The 26,787-nt window shown below is 42.2% G+C and overlaps 1 protein-coding gene across 8 annotated transcripts in view; it reads right to left on the bottom strand.

Moving 5' to 3' along the window:
• The window catches only part of EXOC2 (exocyst complex component 2), a 156,271-nt gene that overhangs the window by 87,571 nt on the left and 41,913 nt on the right, over nucleotides 1–26,787 (bottom strand). For all 8 annotated transcript variants that reach the window (XR_007479480.1, XM_004281077.4, XM_033408014.2 and 5 more), the window contains exons 5-9: nucleotides 20,070–20,183; nucleotides 18,503–18,627; nucleotides 8,853–8,933; nucleotides 925–1,070; nucleotides 709–790 (exon numbers count right to left, since the gene is read on the bottom strand). Coding sequence is in view for 7 of the 8 variants with exons in the window: in XM_004281077.4 (XP_004281125.1) it covers nucleotides 709–790; nucleotides 925–1,070; nucleotides 8,853–8,933; nucleotides 18,503–18,627; nucleotides 20,070–20,183 (548 nt within the window). In the remaining variant the exon portion in view is untranslated. The remainder of the gene's footprint in view (nucleotides 1–708; nucleotides 791–924; nucleotides 1,071–8,852; nucleotides 8,934–18,502; nucleotides 18,628–20,069; nucleotides 20,184–26,787) is intronic.

Here is a 26,787-nt window from a genome sequence, read left to right as displayed (position 1 = left end):
TACAGAATGAAAATTTAAAATCCAATTACGGAAAGCAGAACAGTGGCTGCCTTGGGGTAGAGGGGCGACTGAGAAGAGGCAAGAGGGAAATTTCCGGAGTGATGAAAACGCTCTCTCCAGGGTGTGGGTTCCATGGGCGTGGGTATTTGTCAAACTCACTGAGCTGCAACATGTAAGCCTGTGCATATCACTGCATGTAAATTTATCACAATAAAAATAAAATTATTTACAAATTTAATCAAGCCCTGTGATATTTCTCCTAGTTAATAAGGCATGACCATAAGGCATTTTAGGCTTTTCTTATTTTCTGTAACTCTAGCCTTAGAGATAATTTCAAAAGTTGTTTAGTTTACTTTAAAGTAGGGTTAGAATTCATAAATATATTGGTCTTTCTGAAGAGGGAAGATTAAAATGTAGATTTATGTTTCTGTAAAATATCTATAATTGATTCTTTCCAGTAGAAAAGACTTTAAATAGCAACATGATTAACAAGCAGCAAAGAATGTCCAAGACTAACCTATCCTACAGTTTTCACTCCATCTTAGTAAGAAAAGCCATCCTGTTACTTCTGAAGTAACTGTCTTACACCTGAGAAAGGGCACCATATAAACAAAAACTAAAACGAATGTAACATTCTTTGCAGACTACATTCCACATTCTTCCTGTAAAAGCAAAGTAGAAAATCTAAAAGTAATAAACAAATCTTACATTTCTTGAAAACTTGCACCTCCGTTTTCCCAAAAAGTGACTTGGCCTTTTCATAATCATTAATAACCACATCATAATCACCCTTTAAAATAAAGAAACATTTTGGAGACTGTCAGTAAAGTTTAATGAAGACATTTGGTTAAGATAAAAAACATCTTAACAACTCTTTAAAATTTATGACATCTACGACCATAGGTACACAAATATGCACTCTACCTTCTGGATATTCCTTTCAATACTTAGAGGAAGGTTGAAGAGAAACTTAAATCGCTGCAGCACATTGAGCGCATTTCTAGTGGAATCCGCCTTGTCCTTACGACCCAAGACTTCTTGAAATAATGTGTCTGCAGTGTTACTTGCTCCTATTTTAAAAGGACAAAAAGAAACTTAGATAAAAACTAATTTTAATCAGAAAATGTGTCACTGGACAAAAGAAATAAAATGTTAGACTGCTATTGCACTTAATATTAAAACTCAGTAAACTTCTCTAAAAGTCAGCTATATTGGAGTTTTTTTTTTACGATTTGCTAAAATACAATTTCCTTTTTGCCTCTGAAGTCTTTTCATATGTGCATACCAGTTAATGGTATCCAATTAAGAATAACCACACTTACCGGGCCCAAATAAATTGTCTAATGTCAATCTACGTTTATTTTAGCTTCTTTTAAGTTTTACAGCATTATGGAACCTTAGGTTATTTCATTAATTCAGACAACAGGTTAAAACCCACACACATACACGCGTGCACACACAAGTACACTAGTTAAATTCTCTGGATTCAATATTTACAGATCCATAGTAATAAAAAAAAAACGGAAAAAATTTTTCAGAAAAGTTGTTCAAAAGAAATATTTTAGACCTAATCCTACTTCTACATAAAATTATCTAATTATGTAGCAGGCACAAAAAATGATATAAGCAATTTAAAGTGTCAAACTTTAACACACCACTATTAATGAATATTTCTTAAATCAGCTTAATATTTCTTAAAATGATACACAGACTGGACATTCTATATATATGTATTTTTTTTACCTTAAAGACCTCAAACTCTATGAATCACTGTATGAAAGAGTTTCTTTATCTAAAACAAAATTTACCGTGTACAAAAACAGTTAAGCTTTTTCAACTTGTGAATTATTTTTAATTAGTCACAAGGAAAGGGAAGAAAAAGGATAAACTTTTTTTGGCTGTTTGACCACTGCTCATAAAAAGTTTCTACATTATCTGGTCTAGTGACTATACTTTAAGCAAAGATGAAAAAAAACGACCTCAGTCTCGCTGGGTGGCTGGCATGCCGCATTCTCTGGTCCACACTGTGGGTGGCCTGAGTGTGTTAAAAGTCATCTTTGTAACATAATTGTTTTATCTAAATAATGTTTAAATTCTGTTGAAATTTTAAAGGCCTGGTATAAAAACTTTGTTTTGTCAGGACAGCTATTTTCACCACCTGCTATTTAATGTAGAATACTAAATTTCTACTCTGAGGAAAAAAAAATATTCCTTTCTTGCCACCAAACCATATAATGATGACTAAATGAATACTGGAAATGTGATTAAGGTTAAAAGTATTTTTCTTGGAAGAAAATTAATATTAAGCATTTGTTTATCATTTAGAAATAAACTTCACGAATTGAGGCTTCATGAATGAATTAGATACGTGAATGGGGACTGAATATTTTTAAAGGTTGATTACTTATGTGTGCGCTGCGGATGTTAAATCCCCAAGCACTTTCTCTACAATGAAGGAGTACAAGATATCAAAACTAGATTTTTTTTCATCTTATTTTAAAGACAATAAAAAAATACAAACTAATAATTTCAAACTCCCCTAAAAGTTATAACAAGCACAGGTAGAAAATTTGCTTAAAATTAAATAAAATATAAATATTTAATACAGAAAAACTTATAGGCAGAAATTATAAACTATAAAATTAAAATTTAATTTAGTTACACAAAAATGTATACATATAGAGAATTCTAATTTACGTACAAATTTTAAGTCATGAAATTATGATTTTAATTTATAGATAATTTCTGTCCATAAATTATTCTGTTGCAAACTTTACTGCATTCACAATAAAATTCTGGGAGTTCATAGCTCTGATAACTGGATGATTATAGACAGTAAGAAACGAAACGAAAGCAGGGAAACCGAGATTTGTGCAAGCGGATAAAAAAGCAGCAGCAGCTCACCAGCCACACCTGAGGGCAGCTGAGAGGAGAAGGGCGCGCTGGCCCCACGAGCGGAGGCAGGGCCGCCCTGAAGGCCACCTGTGCCAGCCCACGAGCAGCCCTGGGCACGTGCAGGCTGAAGGCTCTCCCCTTCCCCCCGCAGGGACACTGCATCATGGTCTGGGGGATGGATGCCCCCCCTGCACTGACAGCAATGACACTGGCCTCAGCTGGGCTGGCAGGGCAGTGATATTTTCCTCAGCATGAGACAGGGAGATGCGGATGGACCCGGAGGGCTCCACGCCACGTGCAGTCACAGGAAGACAGACCCTGAGTGGCTCCACTTACACGTGGAGCCTGAAAAGCCGAGCTCTTGTAAGCAGGCCGGGCTGGGGCCTCGGGGAGATGGATGCGCTCTGAGGATGTGATGCACAGCATCGGAAACAGAGCTAACAATGCTGTACTGTAGCCTGAAAGTGGCTTCAAGAGGAAATCTCAAACATTCTCATCACAAACAAATGGAATTACGTGTGGTGACAGCGCTGGCGGGGGTGGGGGTGGGGTGAACACGCGGCATCACAGACAGGTATCTAACCATCACACTCCGTACCTTAAACTTGCACAATGTCCTGTGTCAACTATATCTCAGCAGAGCTGGAGAATAAGATGGGAAGACAAGTCACTGCAGTACTGCCCACTGACCAATCAAACTCATACCTGCCCTCAAAGATGGAAAAACACTGTAACTGTGCCAGGAACCCGTCATCCACAAAAGCTAGTCATGTACTTCTGATGGCGCCTGGTCATTTCAAGCATGTTTATTAAAGTAAACACGAAGCTCTCTCTGGCCCCTTTTCATGGCACTGGCACCCAGCACAGAGGACAGTACGGGTGATGTACAACCTGCGTCTCTGCTTGATGGGAGCTGGGGGGGGGGGGATGGGAGGAGGCTTCCCCCTACACACTCACGACACAATTTACCCCAGGAACAATGAAGCTGAATGAAATTTAAGGTAACTTTTCAACGTATACTTAAATTCATAGCAAAACCAGGACACAAAGAGACTGAACAACCTACTGTATGTCTCGTTTCTCTTAACAGACTCCAGAAAACGGCCAGACAGGCAGCTATCTGACATTACAGAGCGACATTACATGAACAAGGTCACTACCTGAGTCACCTAGTGCTTGTTCCCAGCCAGGCCTGACGCTGGGGTCCTACAAACCGCTGTCACGTCACCAGTGCACACTTCTACTGGTTTCTCTTCTGGTCTCTATCCAGCTCCCTCCAGTGCATTCTCTGGACAGATGACAGAATGTTTTTTTAAAAGTTCACCATGTGAATTCCTTATGTAAAATCCTCCCACGGCTCACCAGTATTCTCAAGATAAAGACAAACTCCACAACGCCGCACAGAGAGCTTGTCATGAGCAGACCCCTCTACCCGGCAGCCTCAGCCCTCACGTCTGCACCCCAGGGTACTCGGTCCTGCTTCATGGCCCACAGCCATCTCCCCTGAGGTCAGCGCCTTCCTCCTCGCGCGGCCTGCCCCGCCCAGGATGCACCTGGGCCCACTTAGTGCCCACCGGCCAATGTCAGCCTGCCTGGCCTGTCCCCCTCCTCTCCTGAGGCTCGCAGTCCTCCCCCGTCCTCTCTCCATCGGGGCTCCGGGACCCCTACCAGCAGAGCACTGTCACACCACAATTTAATCCCCTACCTATCTGGTCCTACTTTTTCACTGGATTATAAACTCTCGGAAGCAAAGCACAAAGTTTCATCCTCCTGTCCCTGAAGAGGAATAAGAGCGCTCAATAAACGCTTACAGGGCAAGTGCCAGAAACCAGCCTCAGAACCAGTGCCCAGGACTCTGTCCCCTGAGGGAGGGACAGCACAGGGCCCATGTGCAGGACCACGTCAGTGATCGGGCAGCTGAACCGAGCAGAGCAAGCAATCCTAATAATCAATGCGAAAACGACGCTTGTTCTGTGACTTAGAAAATTTTTGCTGAAACATTAAAAACTTGCTTACTGTTGGTTATAGATCAATAAGAAAATGAAAAAACAGTAAAACTAATTTTTATTTAGCACACTATAATAAAAAACATTAGAAACTGAAAATTCAATGTTTAATTTCTTTGTAAAATTTATCATCAAGATAGCCCGCCTCTTCTTGTCATAAAGTTTACAGCACGTATCAAGCATCTTTTCTGCGCTCTGACAAACAATGACGCTCGTTTCCACGTCTGTCTGCTGTACTTCCAGCTTCACTGGTCAGCTCTGAGCGCTCCGTCGGCCTCACTCCCTCTGGGACAGCCTTACCTCCTCGTCACACCTTCCTGGCTTCGGTGGGGAAGTCCACCCTCACTGAGCTCCTCGGGCCTCCCAGTGTCCACACCCCACCACAGCCACTTCTACAACCCAAGTCGTGCTGGATTTGAATTCCACTCACACTGTCATCACTTTCCCTTTTCTGATGCACTTTCATCTCTGTGGGCCAACTTCCCCTTCTGAGTCTCCATGTCTGCGAAATGTCTGCAAGCTTCTCTCTGGGAGACGAGGAGGCTGCCCACAGGCACACTCTGCTGTCTGAGCAGGACCTGGCAAGCGTCTGCAGTGGGTCCCCCCGACTCTGCAGGAAGAGCAGCTGGGCATGTTACTGCCGAACGTTCAGTGGACCGCAGAGCTAGCAACCAGGTGTGTGCTTGATGCAACGTGGCAAGAATACTGGTCACTGAAACCCATGCATCCCAAACCAGCAAGGCAGTCTGTAGTTTAAAGCGCAGGCTCAGAGCCAGATGCACAGACACAGATCCCAGCTCTGCCACTTACTGCTGATGTGACTTTAGGTAACGCGTTCAATCCTTCTGAGCCTCAGTTTTTCGTCAATAAAATGCGGGTTACAGCACAAGCCTCCCGGGGTTACCGCAGGGGCTGAGCATCTGTGGACTGTGGGAGCAAGCCCTGACACCAGTGAGGGGCACAGAGGTCTAGCTGTCCCAGCTCTGGCGACACACACCTAGACCACAGGGTCCCTCCCCGCACCTGCCTGCCTAGCCCAGCCGCACCAGCCACACGGGGCTACTTCGACTTAAAAGCCAAATTATTAAGATTGAATAAAAATTAAATTCCTCAGCAATACTAGTTCCATTTTAAGTGCTCAAGAGCTACATTTCCATCATGGCAGAAGGACGGCGCTGTTCTATGCTCTTGGAACAGGTAACAACACAGAGTGAGATATGTGGATCTGATAGAAATTAACAGTCATCACTTCATCACTGGCTTGAAATCAAGAAGGAATTATTAAATACCAAGGCAAATATGAGAAACATGTATCAGTGAAAACAAAAAAGAATTTCAATGAAAGCCTTCAACATTGATAAATTCTGAACAAAAGGGACTGAATTTCTTAGTCAACATCACCCTTTAGAAACAAAGTGGAAAAGGTTGCCCAAATTTAAAAAACTTTCATTTAAAATAACTCAGGGAAAATGCACATAAGTTAGTATGTAATTATACACAAGATTAAAGCATTAATATAATCTAAGCAGATGTAGAGAATGGACTTGAGGACACAGGGAGGGGGAAGGGGAAGCTGGGACGAAGTGAGAGAGTGGCATGGACATATATACACGACCAAATGCTAGTGGGAAGCAGCCGCATAGCACAGGGAGATCAGCTCGGTGCTCTGTGACCACCTAGAGGGGTGGGATAGGGAGGGTGGGAGGGAGATGCTAGAGGGAGGAGACATGGGGATATATGTGTACGTATAGCTGATTCACTTTGTTACACAGCAGAAACTAACACACCACTGTAAAGCAATTATACTCCAATAAAGATGCTAATAAATAAATAAATGGAGAAATAGAAATTCAAAAAAAAGAAAAAATATATAATTTAAGCAAACCAGACTACATTTGCACTCCTGCAAAATTTCTGTTTCAGTTCCCCAGCGGTACAGCTCCTGAAGATCGGTGAATCGGTGACCTGGGCACGCCGTCGGGGCAGGGGACCTGCTTGTTGGGCGGCAGCCACATCCCTCCCAGCTCCAAGCTCGACGCTGGACCCAGCACGGCACTTGACACAACCAGTCTTACAAATGTTCGCCAAGCTGACCTAAACTAACACGACTTACCCTAAGATAGCAAACATCAACATCCAGTTGACATAAAAATGTTTCTAGGAAAAACGGATTGTTACAAAGGAATATAATCTACAGGAAATTTTTATCCCAGAAAAGTCCTGAGTCTCAAAGAAGTGACACTCACGTTAAGCCAACTTTACCCAAAAAAGAGCAAATTTCAGTAGAAAGGTAAAAGGACACATTTCTAGAAAAAGTTTGTGCTTATAAAGGAACAGAAGTAAAACCATTTCCCTTACAAATTTTATACCACAAGTCCCAAAGGAGAATTACCTAAACTACTGAAAAGAAAAAAATTACATTAACGTACTATGCCAGGGCTCACCCATGAAACGGATCATGATTTTTTCCAAACCTGAGCAAATATCCATTTTCTTCTACTGATACAATGAGATACTTACTAAGCCAGATTGTTCTCACAAGCCACCTTTTAAAAGTTACTGACATAATCTTTTTTTTAAACAGATATCATGGTTTGATGGCAACTTCTCCAGGGAAAATAACATCCCTAAACAGAAAATATCCATCCAAGACCTTAAAATGTCTATGTTAATATAGAAATAGCTTTAGTAAATGCTTACTTGGGCTGAATTCAGAATATAGCCATTTGAACAAAGCTGGTGACTTGGTTCTCAGATGAGAACGAGGAACGAGGTAAAATCCCAAGGCAAAATGGTGATGATGATGATAATAATACCAACAACCAGAGACCAAAAAATTTAAAGTGCTGTTAAACTCATAAATTTTGGGATGAAATCCAAGTACTCAAATTCTACTACCAAGGAAAGCCTGTATCAAATTAAAGCTTCTTTCTAGGAAACACTTTTATTATTAGAGCTATCCCCAGGTTTAGATATTTGTCATTGACCAAAACCTTTTTCAGGTTTTGGTCAATGACAAATAGATATTTACAAAAAAGCTCAGAAACTTTTGCTGATGGGACTAAATTAAGCTAGACGTGCAAAACTGACTTGCTATCACAGTCCTGCATTTATAGAATCACTAAAGAGCCGATGCCGGGGTTCTTAAATGTTTCCGTTATTCTCGAGCCTACTCTACTTCCTGGAGAAATCATATGCTATATATGCTTATACTTGAAGACTAGGAGAGTCCCCTGGGCGTTACTGCTCCTTGTCAAATGTTTTTACTACATACGTGGAAGAGAATAATTTACTTTTAAGCCACTAATATTATCATAGGGATTGATTTATCTGATGAGTTTCTTCTAAATCAGTAGGATAAGTAGCTGCAAGTACAGATGTCAGAAAAAAGAAGGGGAGGTGGACAGGGCCTCAAATTGCATGTATCAGTTTCTCTTGGCCTACAATTCCTACAAAATGTCTCAGAGTTGGAAACACTCAAGTATGCAGCTGCCTTAAAGTTGTTTTGGAAAAAGGTAAGGCACAAATAAATAGACAGCAGCTCGGTATCTGTCACTCTAGTAGCTGATGTTATCTGCATTGACGATGGCACGTACTTGAAGATGCTTTTTCAGGTTTTGGTCAATGACAATCTTGGTTACTGCTGCAGCATTTTTCTATCTTTGATGATGCTATTTATATTCTGGCCTCCTTTATGGTAACAAATTTTACTTTTTAAGAAGTACACTGGCTTGCTTTCAAATGATGAGTTCTCATAAATAAAATGCAAACAGAAAGAGAACATTCATTTTCAATGTTTTTATTTCCCTTTATGTTCATTAAATCACTACTATTTAGAAATAAATACTAAAATACAACTTACTGCCTTGTTCTGTGAAACCAGGTCCAAGAACTGTATCAAAGCGTGTTATGAAGTCCATAAATAGTTTTGGGTAGTAGGACAAAACTTACTGTTCAGAACATTCTCCAGTTTCTGCGTCATGGATCCTTCAACTTTTTCTGTTCCATCCGCTTCTAGTTTCTGATGGATGGCTAGAAAAAAGGATCTAGTTAAAATATAGGCTATTTTAATGGGTGGGAAAACATTACATCAAAATGACATTTTTAAACAGCATAAAAAATGGTCATATTTTCAGTGCTAGAAAGAAGCACAAACACAAAAACTCTGCACAAACTCTGCAAAGTAACCAGCAGACACCAGTATTAAGTCATGGTAGTTTAATGCTATTAAAATAGTACATAATACACATACTTAATCATCTGATCACCAAGGCTGAGTGGTAAAGACGGTTGAATTAAAAACGAAAAGTGAGGCTTAAATAACTAATATCTTTGATATCTGGCCATAAGAAAGTCATTCTATTTCTCAGTTTCACCAACTACAAAATAGAAATACTACTATTTGATATCTATCAACCTCAAAATATTTAATTTCAGCCTTGGGATTTAACATGGCAAAATACATATTATACATATTCTATTTAGTCTGTAATTATTTCCCTGGAGGTTCTCAAGAAATATCTAGTAACATCTACCAATACGTCAATTTGTGGATGTACGAATTACACTGGAGTTGTTTGCTAACACTGACGCACATCTGAATGACTCTGATAAAGAGTATTAGGAAAGCGTTAATTTATATTTAAAAACTTTTACCTACTGAAGAGGAGGCTTTAAACAGCAGATCAGGCTTGCTCAGGTGACTCATTAAGAAAAATTTCAAAACAAATCTCCAAATACAATTGCAAATGCAAAACTGTGACACAGTAAAAGTAATAAAAATAGCAAGGCAAATATTATCAAGACATGACCATAAGCAGAGCACCATGATAAGTTTCTAACGCACGACGCACATCTGGTAAGAAGCCAATGATGAGCTTCTAATGTTATTTCTATTTCATAGATGGGAAAACCACAGCTCAGTAAAATTAAATAAGTTGACCAAGGTCACAAAGCCAAACCCCAAATTTGAGCTCAAGCGGTATGATCCCAGGACAAGAAGCTTCACCACATCCTGCCCACACTGCATGGACAGGTGACCCAAACCCCCTCAGCCTTTGTTTCCACATCTGTAAACTGGGAACAACAGAACTACTATGTCAGTGGGGAACTGCATTCAGTTGCAAATACAAGACTTCTTTCCAAAATAACAGCTGCTGAGACAGCCAGGATTCTATGCCTTTCTCGGACATGCTCCAGCACACACTCCGCTGCAGGACAGCTCACTCCCCAGCATCCCGGCAGGACTCCAGGGCAGCAGCACTCCAGGACATGAGCTCTTCTCTAACATTCAAACTCCTCCTTAGAAGGAACTGACAGGTTCTGCCTCAATCCACCAGTCAGGAGTGGCAGATTTACAGGGGAAAAAAGTCTGTCTAAGCAAAACTGATGGGAAAAAAAAAAAAAAAAAAAACCTGATGTGTGTTTCTTTAATCAATTACAATTTAGTTGGTTTCCCTTGACTCACTGGTTAGGGAATTCTGGGTCAAATGAGCTTTGAACATCGAAGACTTCTTTTAATTAGTTTCTACTCTTAATCTTGTCCTTTTTTATACTTTTTTGTAAAACAACCTCAAATTTTGCATGAAACTCTAAAAATATATTACTTCTCTGTTGAAAAAAACACATTCATAGGAAGAAAAATATATATATTTGGGGGGAAAACCAACTACTGCATTTTTAATTGTCTTGGTTGATTCAGGAATGAAAAGAGTTATTCATCTAATATTTTAAATTTGGATTATGTGATGACATAAAACATTTCCACATACCTTGAACTGATTAAGTTAAATGGAAAAGAACTTTCCTATCTTTAAGGAATGGAGATAAAAAAGCCCAAATATTAAAAAGCGAAACTAGAAGGACGCCTATGTTTCAAACAAGCACATCTGTTCGCACTGCTCCTGAGCAAAGGCTGCTGTGTTTCTGACAGTCCTGGCTGGAAGGGAGCCAGTGGCCACGTGGCATGTTATTAGGTGGTCACCGCTCCCGGTCTATCGGTGGCAGTTAAGAGGTTACACCTGAGAGCTTCTGCTCGAATGCTGCTTCTAAGTCAGAGTCTGCGCTAAATGAGTCCCCAGCCACATTCTCTGCTACTGACAGGCCCCTCGCCACTCCACAGGTCCAGGCTGCTGCATGGCTCACAGCCCTGTTCTGCCACAAAGCGGCTTCCTGGGCCCATCTCCACACAGCAGACCCGTCAGGCTGTCAGCCAGCATGAGGACCCAGAGACACTAGGATCTGATAAAGGCAATCCTATTTTCCAGAAAACTAATGCAAATAACCCAAGGTCTGGGTCACTTGACCTTTTATTTTCTCTGAAAACATTTTTAAATAGTATAACTCAATAAGCAACTTGGGGGCTTCCCTGGTGGCGCAGTGGTTAAGAATCCACCTGCCAATGCAGGGGACACGGGTTCGAGCCCTGGTCCGGGAAGATCCCACATGCCACGGAGCAACTAAGCCCTTGCGCCACAACTACTGAGCCTGCGCTCTAGAGCCCGCGAGCCACAACTACTGAGCCCTCACGCCACAACTACTGAAGTCCGTGTGCCTAGAGCCTGTGCTCCGCAACAAGAGAAGCCACCGCGATGAAATGCCCGTGCACCGCAAAGAAGAGTAGCTCCCGCTCACCACAACGAGAAAGCCCGCACTCCGCAACAAAGACCCAACGCAGCCAAAAATAAAGTAATTAATTTAAAAAAATTGTGACCTTGATAAGCAGGAAAACCTCAAGAAAAAAAAAAAAAAACTCAGTCCACAGTCACAGGCTTGTTACAGTTTCTCATGTATTAAAACTTAAATATGTGAAGCAGCTGAACACCATAAATCTATATTTGGGAAACAAAAAAGTGTATGTGCAAGTTCTACTCAAAGAAAAATCAGTGACTGAAAGATTGCCTGCTGATTCAAAGAAATGATTTGTTTTATTGAACTCTGACAGAAGAATGTAGACATCGAATTTTCTAATTTCAATTTAAGAATTCATAATATTTATGTAAGCATTTATATAACGCCATTATTAGGTGAGCACTAAGGAAAGGCATGAGTGCAGGTGGAGTCCCTCAGGAGTGTCAGGCACACGGCCATCCACAAGCTAGCTGCAGGCTCTAACCACTGAATGCTGTGGCTGGCCTGGGTGCGGCAGGCATTTCAGGCTACACCAGAGACTGGCAAACTACTTTTGTAAGAAGCACACTGCAAATATTGAGGGCTTTGGGGGCCTCAGGGGGCCTCTAGCACACACTCTTCTCCCTTGTTTTCTTGAAAAACAGGCATGTTCAGCTCCTGACGTGTACAAAGACAGGTGTGGCCCAACTTGGTCGAGTTGCCGACCTCTGAGGATAATACTAAGATAGGACAGTAGGCAGGGTTAGGTTGAGGTGTATTAATAACTCAGATTTATATAGAACTTTTCAAACATTTAGTTCTCTACTTCTTACTCTACCAAATTTTTATCAGAGTGGCTAAATCATACATAAATTACATCTAAATTGGTTGGGTACTCTATGAATTCTTTCCTTCCTCAGTTATACTGAAAACAATAACAACATAATTCCCACTACTCCTTCGAAGACTAGCAGGTACAAAGGAGCCCACTTAGAAAAGTGGGTCCTGGATAAGCGCATGCCAAGGTTATCTGCACCCCTCAACAGAGTGGCACCCGCTCCTGGAGCAGCAGCAACGCACGGACAGAGGGAGGGCCACGCGTGTTCTGAGCAGTACGCGCTGCCACTCTGCCTGGGCCTCCTCCCTCGGCGACCCCTCACCTAGCGTATATGGTAAAGAAGGCCAGGCCCACAGCTGTTCTCACAAGGAGCAGCTGATGGGGCTGGACCTGCCACTAAAACAAATGATTGGCCAGGTGAGGGTCAGAGGGACTGAGGAACAGCCGGCCTTTCCTGTAAGGAGGCCCCACAGGCACCACCGCAACGGGGGAGAACCTGGGCTTCAAGGCTTTGAGGCCTGGAAGGGAACAGCAGGGTGACAGCCACGGGAAAGGGAAGTACGCTACTGGGAATATTTTTGCAGGATATGGTAAAGAAAAAACTATAATAATGAACACACCGAGGTTAACATTGGCAGATTAGTTATGCCAGACACACTTCTTGCCAAATTCTAATTAAAATACTCATGGTACACAAAGGAATAAAGAAAACAGCATAAAACCTTAAAGGTAAATAAAAGCCATACGAGAAGGTAATTGCTGCCAACTGTACACTGACTGGGATGCACTGAAAAGAATCCTTGGACTGTGTACGAAAGAAGTCCACTACAGTCAAGAGAAGAACACGGCTGATATCAAAAGGGCAAAGAAAGGTATTTATCCAGCTAACTCTGTAACACAGGGTGGCCCAGACATGACACACCTGCAGACTTTTTCCCAAGTCTTCAAGACTACAGAGTCTCCCCTACTGTTCTCACCTCCAACACCCCTTTAAGGAAAGGACTGTTTAAGAACACCATTTCCCAGCACCCAGCACGCAGGAGAGGGAGGGAAATTAGCAGAGGGCTCCTCCCCTGGGCACCGTGCAGGGAAGCAGCAGGGGAAGAAGCCTCTCAGAGACACCCCAGGGAGTGACAGCTGACCGAGCGAAAGAAAAGTGTCAAGAGCCTGCAGGTGTGAGTCTATAGGCTCTAAAAGCTCATCAAGTGTTGGGTAAAATGAATAAAAACAAGACCTACATTCCAATATACCCTGAAAAGGTGTTTTGGGTTTTTTTTTAAAATAATTTAAGGCTAAACAAATATATCTTAAGCATTTAGGCAGAGAGAAAAATAAACAAGTCACCTACAAGTAATAAAGAATTACTCTGGCTCAGGATTTCCTCTCTGTGACACTAAAAGACCCTGAATCAATGTTTTAAAAGTCATTCTCTTATGGCCAAGAGGTTGTTCATGTATGAAAGCAAGAGACACTTCTGCATGCAGGAATTCAACAGATAACGCACAAGAGTTACAAAACAAAAAATCCGAAGAGGAAAGATGACACATACACAACTGGCAACAAACAGTAAAGCCAATGCAATGTATGTGTATAAATGGTAAATTTTAAGTAACTGTGGTAAATATGAAATTAAATGCAAAAGACAAGAATAAATCTAGAAACAGAATCATAAAATAGAAAAGGCAAAAAAAAAAGCAGCTAGGTCTATGACTTCAGATTAAATTAAGACCAGAAAAAAGGAAAGCACATGAGGAATGCAGATGTGACAAACTGTTGTCATGCACATCAGGAGTCAGAGACAACCTGTAACAAAATGTAAGACCATTTCTTCCAAATCTGCAAACAATATGGTCCATATAGCAGAGGTAAAAATGAAAAAAAAAATTATAGAACAAAAGGACAGAAGTTTCACTTATGATAAATGTACATGGCTTAAATTCTTCTATGAAAAGGCAGAACCTCTCAGAACGGCATAAAAGAATATAAATCCTACCATTTCTTGCTTATAAGAGAGAAACAAAATCAAAATTTCTCAAGGTTAAAAGGAACTTAATGCATAATATCATCAAGCAAATGCATACAAAAAGAAGGGTATGGAATGTTAATCCTGTACAGTAAAGAATTTAATCTTGCCCAAAGAGGGGGTTGGCCTTTGCCCTCGGCTGCTGGAAGGTCACCTCTAAGCTCTTCAAGCATCTTCTGTGATGGGGCTGCACCGCACAGTCTGACAACGTGGTTTATGGTAAGGGCTTTGGTCACTTGGCATTGGCTCGATCTGCAGAGGGACTGGAGATGGAGGTCAGCTGTTGGGAGTCAGCTCGTGTCTATGTGACAGAGTCCCGATAAAAACTCCAGACCCAGGCTTGGGTGCAACACTCCACGCCACCATCTCACATCACTATCAGGAGGGTCGGTGCCACACGACTCCACCCGAGAGGACAACCAGGGCTCCCTGTGGGTGGGACTGCCTGGCCCCACCCCAGGTGCCCTTCCCCAGGCTGAGCTAAGTTGTCTCCCTTCGCTATAATAAACCACAACTGTGAGTACACAACTGTTGAGTTCTCCCCGCTGATCACCAAACCTGCGGTAGTCCTGGGAAGTGCCCCAATTTTGCAGCTATTATTATTACCTTACAGTGTAATATAGTATCAAGAGAATCCAAGCATCAAAAGTTACAAAGGAAACATGTTTTACATACAAAGAAAAACTGACAGAATCAAAATTAAAGAGGGAGATTTGTCTGGCATGTTTATTATAAATAACCTAGACTTAAATAACATAAGTAATTAATCAGGCACTGATAATAATACACCAATCAGTGTGCCCTGAAGAGAACAGGCAGTTGCAGAAAACTGGTATCTATCAAGAAACACATTTTCTTTTCATAATATAGTTAGACTAGAAACTAACTTTAAAAAACAAAAATCCACTACAAACTACTAGATCAAAGAGGAAAATTTCAAATTTTAAAAACACAGAAAAGGCATAACTGAAGAATCAACGTAAACAAAGAAGTAGGACACACGCGTGAATGAAACTGGCGACAAGGGCCTATTACAATGAATTTTTAATGACTTTTCAATTATAATGTAATTCTAAAAGGCATGAAAATCTTAATGAAATAGAGAACTTCAGGAGAAAGCCAAACCAAAATCCACAAAACACAAAAAGCAGAGATTTCCAAAGTGTATCTATATACACACTGCCAGTGTCTATATATACACCCCAGGGTCTCTCTCCAGGAAGAATAGACACTAACGTCTCCTGATGGGATAAGATCGGAAGCACACACTACCACATGTAGCCACAAGGGTCAAAACTGAATCCTAACTGGTATCCAATCAGGTAAGTCCCAGCAATACAATGGAGAGTAAAATAAGCTAATGGCACCATGAGGAAGTAATGAGTCAAATCCAGAATATGGGATATCCTACAGGACAAACAGCCTCATGTCTTCAACAAATCAATAGCATGAGAAAAACGAAGACGGGTAGCGAAGGTGAAAGGACTGTTCTAGTTTAAAAGAGCCTTAAGAGACTGAAAACAAACAAACAAACAAACAAATGAACTGTCTGGGTCTTATGTGGATCTTGGTTTGGACAAACCAAGTAAGTGTAACTGGGGAAATTTGAATTTGGGGCCTTGAATGATACTGAAGGATTACTGGAACTTTCTGAGCTGTGGTCACGCGGCTGTGGTCGAGTACGTAACATCCTTATCAGGGGACTCACACTGAAGTGCACAGGAGAGAAAGGTCGTGCTGCCTGAGATCAGCAAAACACAAACCAGCCAACCTCAAAACCTGCGATGAGGCAAGTATGGAAAAATATGACCTGTTAAATCTAGGTGATAGGTATATACGGAAGTGATGGTACTATTCTCTCTACTCTTAGCATGCTTGAAATTTTTCATAATAGGAAAGTAAAGCTAATTACCTGAGCAGACAGTTTATTAGCTCTTTCAATGTATCAATGCTCTCAAATTTCAAATAATTCCTAATCTACATAACCCACTTCACAGTACGAACATATACTCGTACAGATCCACATGATTCTGTATAACAGTAGCACCAAAACCTGACCGAAAAAGCATTTTTTAAAACTACAGTTCAATTTCAATTAAGACTACAGTTGAAAAAATTTTTAAAGAGCTACTAATAAAACAAATCAAATGCTAAAGTACAGTAAAATAATTACTCAGAGGAGCCACCTAACGTATAAAAGATTTCTAGCACACACAACTATATACACAATATAATTCCAATTTTTTAATAGGCACTCATATAAGCTGAGGGGAAAAAAGACCAAAAGGAAATACATCAAAATGTTACTGTGATTATCCCTACAGTAGAGTTGTAAGTCATTCTTGATTATTTGTCTGTTTAATATTTTTTGTAATGTACATTTACATCAAAAAATAGAAAAGCTAGATATATGTATGTTTAAAATTTTCTAATTTACCATTAAAATCATTTTCTATATGCCACAGAGTCACTCGCTTATTGGTAGTTGGTCAGCATTATCATCTTTGCTAAACTTTAAATTACCAGTATACTTCTAGGACAAATGTCTAATAAGTGAGACTAAATTTAATGCACCAAATAAAATCTCTTGAAATCTGCCAGGAGTGAAGCCATTTACATAAGTAAAACCATAAATAAATGAATACAAGTATACATGTGTTTACAAATACATATGTTAAAAAAAAAGGGTGGAGGGCTTCCCTGGTGGCACTAGTGGTTGAGAGTCCGCCTGCCGATGCAGGGGACTCGGGTTCGTGCCCCAGTCCGGGAAGATCCCACATGCCGCGGAGCGGCTGGGCCCGTGAGCCATGGCCGCTGAGCCTGCGCGTCCGGAACCTGTGCTCCGCAATGGGAGAGGCCACAACAGTGAGAGGCCCACGTACCGCAAAAAAAAAAAAGAAAAAAAAGGATGGAGAGAAAAGTCAAGCATGTTTTTGCTAAGGAAATATTGTAATTACAATAGTTATGAGAATTGCTAATCACATATGGCAAATTATCATGTGCACAGCTACCAGGCATATCGATAACTTCGTTCAACTCGAGAACACTAAACTCAGTTCATTTATGCTCAAGTTTCTGCTGCTGACATAGCACCACTGACAACTTAGAATATCAATAAGCACAAAGAAAGCAGCACAGCACACCATCAAAAAACGCAGGGCACAGAGACTTTATCAAAGTTTACCTGACTTCTCAGCTCCCTCCCAGGCATTCACAACTCACTCCTTCAAAGACCTAACTTCTACGTGCAGAGAGCTGTACCAGATGCACATTTAACTTGTCAAAAGGCAACCAAGCGTGTCTGGCCCAGGAGGAGAAGCGTTTTAAAAAAGCTAATAGGACGTCCGAACTTTAACAATACAAATTAATTTAAAAAACTAAGTCTTTCTGAATTGAGGAAGGTGTGGCCTCTTAGTCTACAGTTTGGGTTATAGGTATTTAGCTATACAGGTACTCAGTTATAGGTGTCTTTGTTTTTAAAAAGAATTGGGCTAACTTTTTTTTTTAATATATCTTACTTTTTACTAGATAAACAATAATTTGATTTTTATTAATTAAAGGTAGTTAAAAAGAAAAAAATAAAATAACCTATCCAACATCTTCCCTTGAAATGTCTAAAGCCATACCATTTCTATTAAATACCATTTCCTTCACATGTAAGGATGAGTATGTGGGTGAGGGAGTTAGCTACCGTGCGGGGCTGGTGGGGCGATGGCTACAAAGAAAGGACACGTTATCACCAGTTCTTCCCAGACCAAACACACAATGGGTCACATCTACAGAATTAGTCCCATGTGCAAGATACTGATGGCTGTACAAGGATTTTTAAAATTCTAGAATTCTACCCTTGGGATTTAACTCCTTATCGTCCCTGGACACCAGACACTGCGGGGAGGCAAAGTGGTCTCCTACTTCACACGTGTCTGATGGGTGAGCAAAGCCTCAGGGACAAATACTTAAGGTACCAAGCCTTCAAAGAGATTCCAGCCCGGCCGCAAAGACTGACTGGTGGCCACTGCAGAGCTCCGCTCCCAGGGACACAGCCTCAGCATCACAGCCTGCAAACACTCCGTACGTGCAGGGCCTGGTGTCTGCGGGGAAGCCCCAGCAGATGGCTGGGGGTCACCTTACCTGAGAGGGCGTCCTGTGCCTCAAAGAAAGTACTGAGTCCCCCTTTCACGCACGCCAGGCTGCCCTCACTCTTCTTGTTAGCCTGTCTCTTCAGGTGGGTGACGGCCATTTTGAGCTGTTCAAAACTGAAGTGAAATGAAGAAGCCACAAGAAGATGATGCATCAAGTGTGAAATACTGAAGCCTACCCTGGAAGGATACAGACTGATACAGTATGTAATCAGATGAAACCAAGCTTTCAAATGCTTACCTAGATCTAAACCTTTACATGTTATGAACACCAAAGTTACAGCAGCTATACAAGGAGATCTGTAGCCCTCATATGTCAGAACCCTGGGAAGTAAATACACATGGAGACATTCTTATAATCGACCCAAATCACACACAGGATTTGCCAGGTAAGGAGTTTTGAAGAGCGTCTCCCAGATGTGGAGACCTGGACCATGCAGTGCTGGGTGACAGGACTAAGAAGGACCCCCTGGACGTCCACTGCTATGCTCTGGACACAAGCTGCGCACGCTGTCCTCTTCAGCCCATCATGACCAGGCCCCGCCATTAACAGTGAAATTACAGAAAACCTGGGGGTCAACTCAAAATTTAAATAACTAAACAGATCACACTATTTCATCTTTATATCTCAGGCAGAGAAAAAACAGTCAGATCTCTGTATTTTAGAAGTTTTATTTCCACCTGAGCTAAGAAAATCTGGCTATATAAAATGTTAACTATATTCTTGAATGCCAAGATGGCCCTACACAGAGAACAGAGATCAATCCTGACATGGTGACAGAAAAGCACATCTATAATGTGAACTCAGAACCATCTTCCACAAAGAAAGTGACAGGCATTTGCTCTAAAAATTTATCAGGCCAAATTTACTCTAGGTATATACCAACTTTTCCTGTTTTCTATAATGGTTTTCATCCCAATAGGTGAGGGAAGGATTTCGCCTAAGGTATATTTTAACAAGTTGGCTTTTCAAGAATACAAATTTTAAACACTAAGCCACTGATTTATTACAACATTTTTACTAAATATAACTGTTTTAAGCCAGTCTTGCGAAAAAGTTACAGATCTGCTCTTGTACAGAGGGTGGGTAAACTATACGTAGCAGATACAAAGGAGGACTTTAATTGGATATATGACCCTTGTTTATTTTTTGGCTAATTTTAAGCCAAGTCTTTGCAAAATGATAAATAACTCATCTTCCTTTGCTCTCTGGTCAGGGAAGGAGGTGTGTTCCTCGTTTTAAAGCAGCACTCGAGAATTCTGTTACTTGAGTAGGGAGGGGGATCACATTCAGACACAGGACACAGCTGAGACTCCAAAGTTTTAATGGGTGGCATAAATAACGAAACATATAGAAAGAACATGATAGTAGGAAATAGGGGTCCTCTTGATTAATGATCCCATTTTATAAATAAGGAAACAGATACTCTGAGATGTTCACAAGCTCACCCAAGGTCAAAGGGCTGCTAAGCAGCAAAGCCAGAGGGAAACCCGCGTTACCTGAAGTCTGATGAGCTGCACCCCGTGAAACCACACAACACAGCCCAGCACCCACTAACCTGGTGTTGGAGTGGTTCTCTATGAGGTACCAGGCAGCCGAAAAGTTCTCACTTGTAAAATCAGCACTCATTCCAGGGAACAGCATTTCTAAGTCCTTCTGGGGAAATTTACCTCTGAGGGAGGAAAAGGTTTAAGATATATTTTGAGTGCTATTACTACAAAGATGTAACCAACAGTAATAAACGTGAATACAAACCATTACAATGATACACGATACATCATGGAGCCTACGTTTGCATGTGTAAAAAAATATACTTCCTACACCTCAGCTAACTTAACATATAAACTTTGACTGTATATGTAAGATAGGAAATTAGTTAAAATACAGAAATTACATCAAAAAAAGAATATAAGATTTTTTTTTTCTTTTTTTTTTTTTTTGCGGTACGCGGGCCTCTCACTGTTGTGGCCTCTCCCGTTGTGGAGCGCAGGCTCAGCTGCCATGGCTCACGGGCCCAGCCGCTCTGCGGCATGTGGGATCTTCCCGGACCGGGGCACGAACCCGTGTCCCCTGCATCGGCAGGCGGACTCTCAACCACTGCGCCACCAGAGAAGCCCGAATATAAGATTTAAAGAGGCTGAGTTGATACTTCATGAAATCTATCCAAACATGAAATCATTTCCTACTCAGTAGATAAAAATCAAAATTTGGGTACACTGAAATTAAAAACAGTAAATCAACTTGTTACAATGGTTTTTGTTCAAGACCTATATGAAAGCTGTTTTAAGACACACTGATGCCTGATGACCCCTACTGATAAAATCAGATCTATATAGTATCCATGTTTCTATGCCCACGTCTAGATCAAGAAAAGCTTACACTACCTGACACTCCCTTATCTGTAGCTCACTTTCTTGCCCACATTTTTAAGGTCAACTTCTCGATCAGTCCATTTATCTATTCATTCAAACACGAATTAAGTACCTACCACAGGTGTCAGGCTCCACACTGGAGGTGAGCAAGTTGTGTCTGAGAGCAAACAGAACTGGGCAGGACCCGGCCCACTGAGGGCTTGTGAGCGAGCAGCCCTTACAGTGCCCACGCTCCGCCTGCAGAATGAAGTCCAAGCTCTGCGGTCAAGTCCCTCCACTTCCCAAACCTGCTTCTCTCTCAGGACTCATTTCTGCTACCCTAATCCTCGAAGCTGAAGCTCCAGCAACTTCAAAGGGATCACAGTTTCCTGCAAACATCCTGGTCGTTTTTACCTCGTTCCCCTCTGACTGAAATTGTTCCCCACCCCCATACGGGACACACAATTATTTTGTCTCTAAAATTTATTCAGTGGGAGAAATTATCCCCAGCCTGGAAGAAAAGGTGTGCAGGTCTGATGACTTCTCTGAGAGTCCCAATGCCACATTATCACAGACACAGCCTCATTTAAGAAGTTAGGCAGCCTTGTCCAAGGGCAACATCCCACCTCCACCCACGAGCACTGCCCGCTGGAGCCCTTCACCTTGCAGGTGACCAGTCCCCTTGGGCACAACTGGCAAAGGCCTGGAGCCCACTCTCTCCAGGGAGAGGGAGGTGCTCACCTGGGCTCGGGGGCCCTGACCGGGTGGCCGGGAAGCCCGTCACACCCTCCAGCAGCTCTCGCCCACCCTCCTCTTCTCTACTGGCTCCTTTGTCCCCATTCTCCCCCAGAGGGCAAGGGACACAAGTCCAAAACACAGCTCTCCACGATCTCCCCTGGAAACCCTGCATCTGGACACGGAGGCTGGCACCTCGGCCAGGAGGTCCCATGTTCCCTCCTGTTACACTTAACCTCTCTCACCACGGAGTTTTCCTTAATTAGGGGAAGAAAAGGTTTAACATGGGAGTAACAGACAAGGTGAGATGAGACTAAGGGAGCCGTGGATACCAAGCTGGCATCACCTGAGTCTTAGTAACTTGGAGACCAAGTCAACCTTAATCTTTCCTCACTGGCTTCAAGAGTGAAGAATAACTGTAGCCTCAATCTTCTTGGGGGATGTGTGTGAGCAGGTGTGCCTCTGAGTGTGTGCTCCATAGGCACGCTGGTCACTGTCACCAGAGTCTTTGAGAGGGAGTTGGAGAACTGCATTTTTTGAAGTTTATTTTGGTTTAGATTCTTCATGCTGGTTTGATACCTTACTTAGTAATAAAATCCTGTCACCTTTGGAAGTTTTTATCATTTTATTTATTTATACTTCATGCCTCCACGTTGGAACTCTGGGGGAATATATGGCTGAGTGGAGACTTAGCTGAGCCCCAGGGAGGCACCCAGGAGCCTTCCGCTCGCTCTGAAAGGCAAGGGTCACGAGCCACAGTTCTACCTTCACCACCGGGAGGTATCTGCCCAGGAGCTGTCTAAGCTGGAAAGGACAGCCTGGTGCACCAGTGGGGCCTCATCAGTGCGAAGAAGGGCATGGCGGTCCACCTACTGCTTTTTCGTCAACGTGGCGCTCCATGTAGTCCTGAAGTTAAATAGTCTTAACAGAATCAAAAGTACCACAGAATCACCTGATACCAACTAAATCCCTGCTATTAACAGTCTTTATAAATTATTCAACTCCATGAAATTCTCACCTAACAAGGGTCAGGTCCACACTCAAGACACTGAAGATACAACTGACAAAAGAGCAGCAGAAAGGGCCTCTGGGAGCCAAACTGAGCTTCTCTCCCTCGCTCGGGCCCTGCAGCTTTACTCTCGTTGGGTGGTTCCTACCCATCATCAAAGCACAACGTGAGAAGAGTAGCTGGAGTTAAGTATGACAGGACAAAAAAGGCTCTGAGACAGTGACAGCAAATAAAGCAAAGAGGCACCAAACGCAGACACGAAACTAAAAAATACAGAAGCTGTATGCCACAGTGAGATGGCTAAGGCCACGCAGTTCCCACAGGTCTGACAGCAAGTACTACTCAATGGGTTTAGTTTTAAAAAAAGAAAAAAACTTTGTCTTCCTGTCTGGCATACTGAGATCAAGGTCCACCCACGTTGTTGCAGATGACAGGACTGTCCTCCTTCTCACGGCTGAGTAACGTTCCTGTGTTCCTGAGTAACAATGCGAGCCTGGGCACCCACACGTACAACTCCTTTAACCCCCTGTCCGTGGATGCACACTTACATTGTTTCCATATCTTGGCTATTGTGAATAAAGGTTGTTCCCATATCTTGGCAACTGTAATTAATGCTGCAAGTGAACACGGGGTGCAGATAACTTTGAGATCCTGTTTTCATTTTCTTTGGATAAATACCCAGAAGTGGGACTGCTGGGTCATATGGTAGCTCTATATTTAACTTTTTGAGGCCCTCCCTGCTGTTCTGCACAGTGGCTGCACCAATTTACGTTCCCACCAATAGCGCAGGAGGGTTCCCTTTCCTCCACACCTCTTCCAACACTTGTTATTTGTTGTGAGCCATTCTGCCAGGTGCGAGGGGATCTCACTGTGGCTTTGCTTTGCATTTCCCTGATGGTTAGTGATGCTCAGCACCTCTTCATGTGCGTGTTGGCATTCGTGTGTCTTCTTCGGAAAAACGTCCGGATCCTCTGCCCATTTTTTAATCAGATTGGCTTTTTTTTTTTTTTTTTTTGCTATTGAGTTGTAGGCTTCTTTATATATTTTGGATATTAACCACTTGTCAGATGTGCAAATATAAGCCCCTTATCAGATGTGCAAAATATGTGAAATATTTTTTAAAAAGTCAAACTATAGAAATAGAGTAGGAGAGCGGTTGCCTGGAGATGGGGGAATAGGGAGAGGTAGAAACTTTCACTCACGAGATGAATATGGTCTGAGGATCTAATGTGTAATATGTGACTATAGGTGATAACACCATAGAGAGAATAGAACTTATATGTTCCCACCAAGAAAGTAAATATGTGAGGTGATGAATGTGTTAGTTACCTAGATGGTGGGACTCCTTTTACAATGTACACGTAAATCAAATCACTAAGACGTACACTTTAAACATCTTACAAATTTGTCAATTATTTCTCAATAAAGCTATAAAAAAAAGTTAAAAAACAAAAGGTTATATCCTATACTGTTAGGATGCTTAAACTGGTGGTATTGAAAGATAACAAATCCCAACCATCTAGAACTTCCCACACTTAAAACTGATCTGATCCCTAAACCTTAGTAACACCTCACCTGTAATGCCCTATGTTGTTGTTTTTACACATGTACAGGGTCTGCTTCATCACAGGATAAAGGCCTGAAGTCTAGTGTGGGCTCTACGAGAGGACTCTGCTGCCCCGGGAGCCCCTCCCCACACCGTCCTCCGCAGGACTCCATGGGCTCTGCACCCCTGTGCGTCCCTTCAAGCGCAGCCGGGGGGCAGGGGCTGACCCTGAGTGCTGGCATTAGTGTGAGTGGCGACATTTGGAAGGGGCCACGTGAGAGCTGTCCACTGAGATCTGAAGCATTAATCCACCCCACCCACTGCACTTCTTGTACACACAGCTCCTTCACGCACCTGAACGGGTCAAGACTTTGAAAGGTACTGGATCTCTCTTGGTCAGAACACTAAGTCCTAGTTCTCAAACCCTCATAATCACCCCTAAGAATGAGTTTATTTTAGAGTGATTTCTTCCTGAAGACATTCAACTCTTACCAATCTTACTATACATTTAAATTAGAAAAAGAGTGATTAGGAATCAGCCGTACAAGAATAAGACAAGTTACACTAAAGATGACAACACTCTGTCACGGAGTCAGACAGTTCGATCCAAACCACACAAGTGGCCCGCCGTCAGCCCAAGACCCGACGTCCCCTCCCCTTTCGCGGACAGAACCACCTGCAGAGAGAGTGGGGTGTCCACGCCTCACTGAGTACGAACACGAATAATCCTCAGCAGTTGTGCTTATCGTGCTCCCCTTGCTATTGAGCGAGTGATTGGATTTTGACCACAATGTCTGAGGAAAGAGCTGCTGGAGCATTTCTGGGAAAGGCCTCCACACTTCTAAGGAGAACTAAGAAAAGACGGTGTCTTTCTGCCCTCAGACTTTACCGAGCTTCGTTATCTCCTGTGTGTTATTACAGTTTCTGCAATACTGGATCTTTATTTTAACACTATTATTTCCTGTGTATTACTGTCGTCGCGACACTAGAAACCTCTAACGCCACTCTACAGTTATGAAGGAGATCAGTGCCACTCAAAGAGCAGCAGAACAGCAAACCCAGGCTCCTTACATCTCAGTGACACTTCTGAGCCACAGACTCAGCCAATCGTGGAGTCCACCATCTCTGGACTTTGTATATTATGAGAAAATAAATATCTTTTTTGCTTAAACCAGAATGAATTTTTGTTTCTGCTACTCACAGCTGAAGGCATCCTGAGTCAAGAGTCTATCCCAAAATAAGATCTTCTTTGCAAACACCTCAAAATGAATGTGAAACAGAAGATCCAGAAAAAAGAGACAACGAACGACAACACGGGAAGCAATGATGCTCTGTGGGGAGTGTACCCACAAAAGCAGAGACGGCCCACGGCAGTAGTTACAAGTTGGCTAGCGTTGTTGGAATAACCTTGAGGAAGATATTTAACCTCTCTAAGGTTCCATTTATTCATGAGGATAATGGGATCATAGTATCTTCCTCTTAGGAATATTTTGAGGATTAAAGTAGGTAATGCAGTGTGGAAGGCTTAGCAGTTTCTGACATGTGATAAATGCTCAAAAATGTTACTTGCTGTTACTTTTATTCTCTCCACTTGGTTCTCTATATTTAACAGACTCTTCGTAAGAACCATTTTGTTTGATTCTCGTAACAACATGAGTTATGTATTCCCATTTTACAGTCAGGCAACAGCCCCGGAGAGGTTGCATGTAAACAGTCAAGAGCAGGACCCCACACTTCTATTGCCAATTAAAGAACCAGAGAATCTCAGGCATGAAAAAAACCCCACAACTACAAATCCAGAAAGATAGAAACTGAGGGAGACAGTGATTCAGAATGCAGAAAATTGCTAATGGTCTTGGTAACAGCATGAGGAAGGGCAGAAACACTGTGTCAATGGAGCACGAAGTCTGGAGAGTTAAAACTTAAACCTCTGTCCACAATAACTGGATCTTAGGCTCTGACCCTCCAAGTGAAGTGATGGCTTAGCAAGTCAGTAACAGCAAGGTATATTCTGAGTGATTCAAACTAAACCCACTAACTGGAGGATGAAAGCAACACAGAGTCTACCATGTAAACATGGGAAGTGTTTTCATTAAGGAACCAACAGTTTCAGTAGCTGACAAGCTTCATGCCCCTACAGCGCAAGCTCCCCATTAGATGGCAGTGTGAGCTCAGATTACACCTTCCAAAAAGGATTAGCCATGAAGCCCCAGGTACACGGACCTGACTGACCCAGTGGTCAGATGCAAAACAGGAATGCTCTCAACACAGCAGCATTCACTTTCAAGTACGAGAACGACTGGCAGTGATGACCCGCGAGCCAGCAAAACAACAAAAACCCTTCTGAGAGAAAGTCTAACTACCCGCGCAGAGGAGCCTGGGTACGGCTGCATCACTGTGCTCACACCAAGGGGAACACGCTCTCCTGACCTGCAGGTAGAAAGATAGGAGGAAAGGGGGCTCTTCCAAGTGTGTGTCACACTCAATTCTCATAGCTTTCACTCCAGCACCAGTGTTACTCTGCACCTTAAATATTATGAGCTTGTTTTACGTTGTGTGTTTTTTTTCCTTTTTTGGTCCAGTTTATGGACCTAGGCACTACATCACAGCCCACAAATCTGTTTTCATAACATTT

Source organism: Orcinus orca, chromosome 10 (assembly GCF_937001465.1).
Source record: "Orcinus orca chromosome 10, mOrcOrc1.1, whole genome shotgun sequence".
Lineage (NCBI taxonomy): Eukaryota > Metazoa > Chordata > Mammalia > Artiodactyla > Delphinidae > Orcinus > Orcinus orca.
The sequence above is the reverse complement of the archived record's forward strand: the minus strand, read 5'-3'. Positions and strand labels throughout refer to the sequence as shown.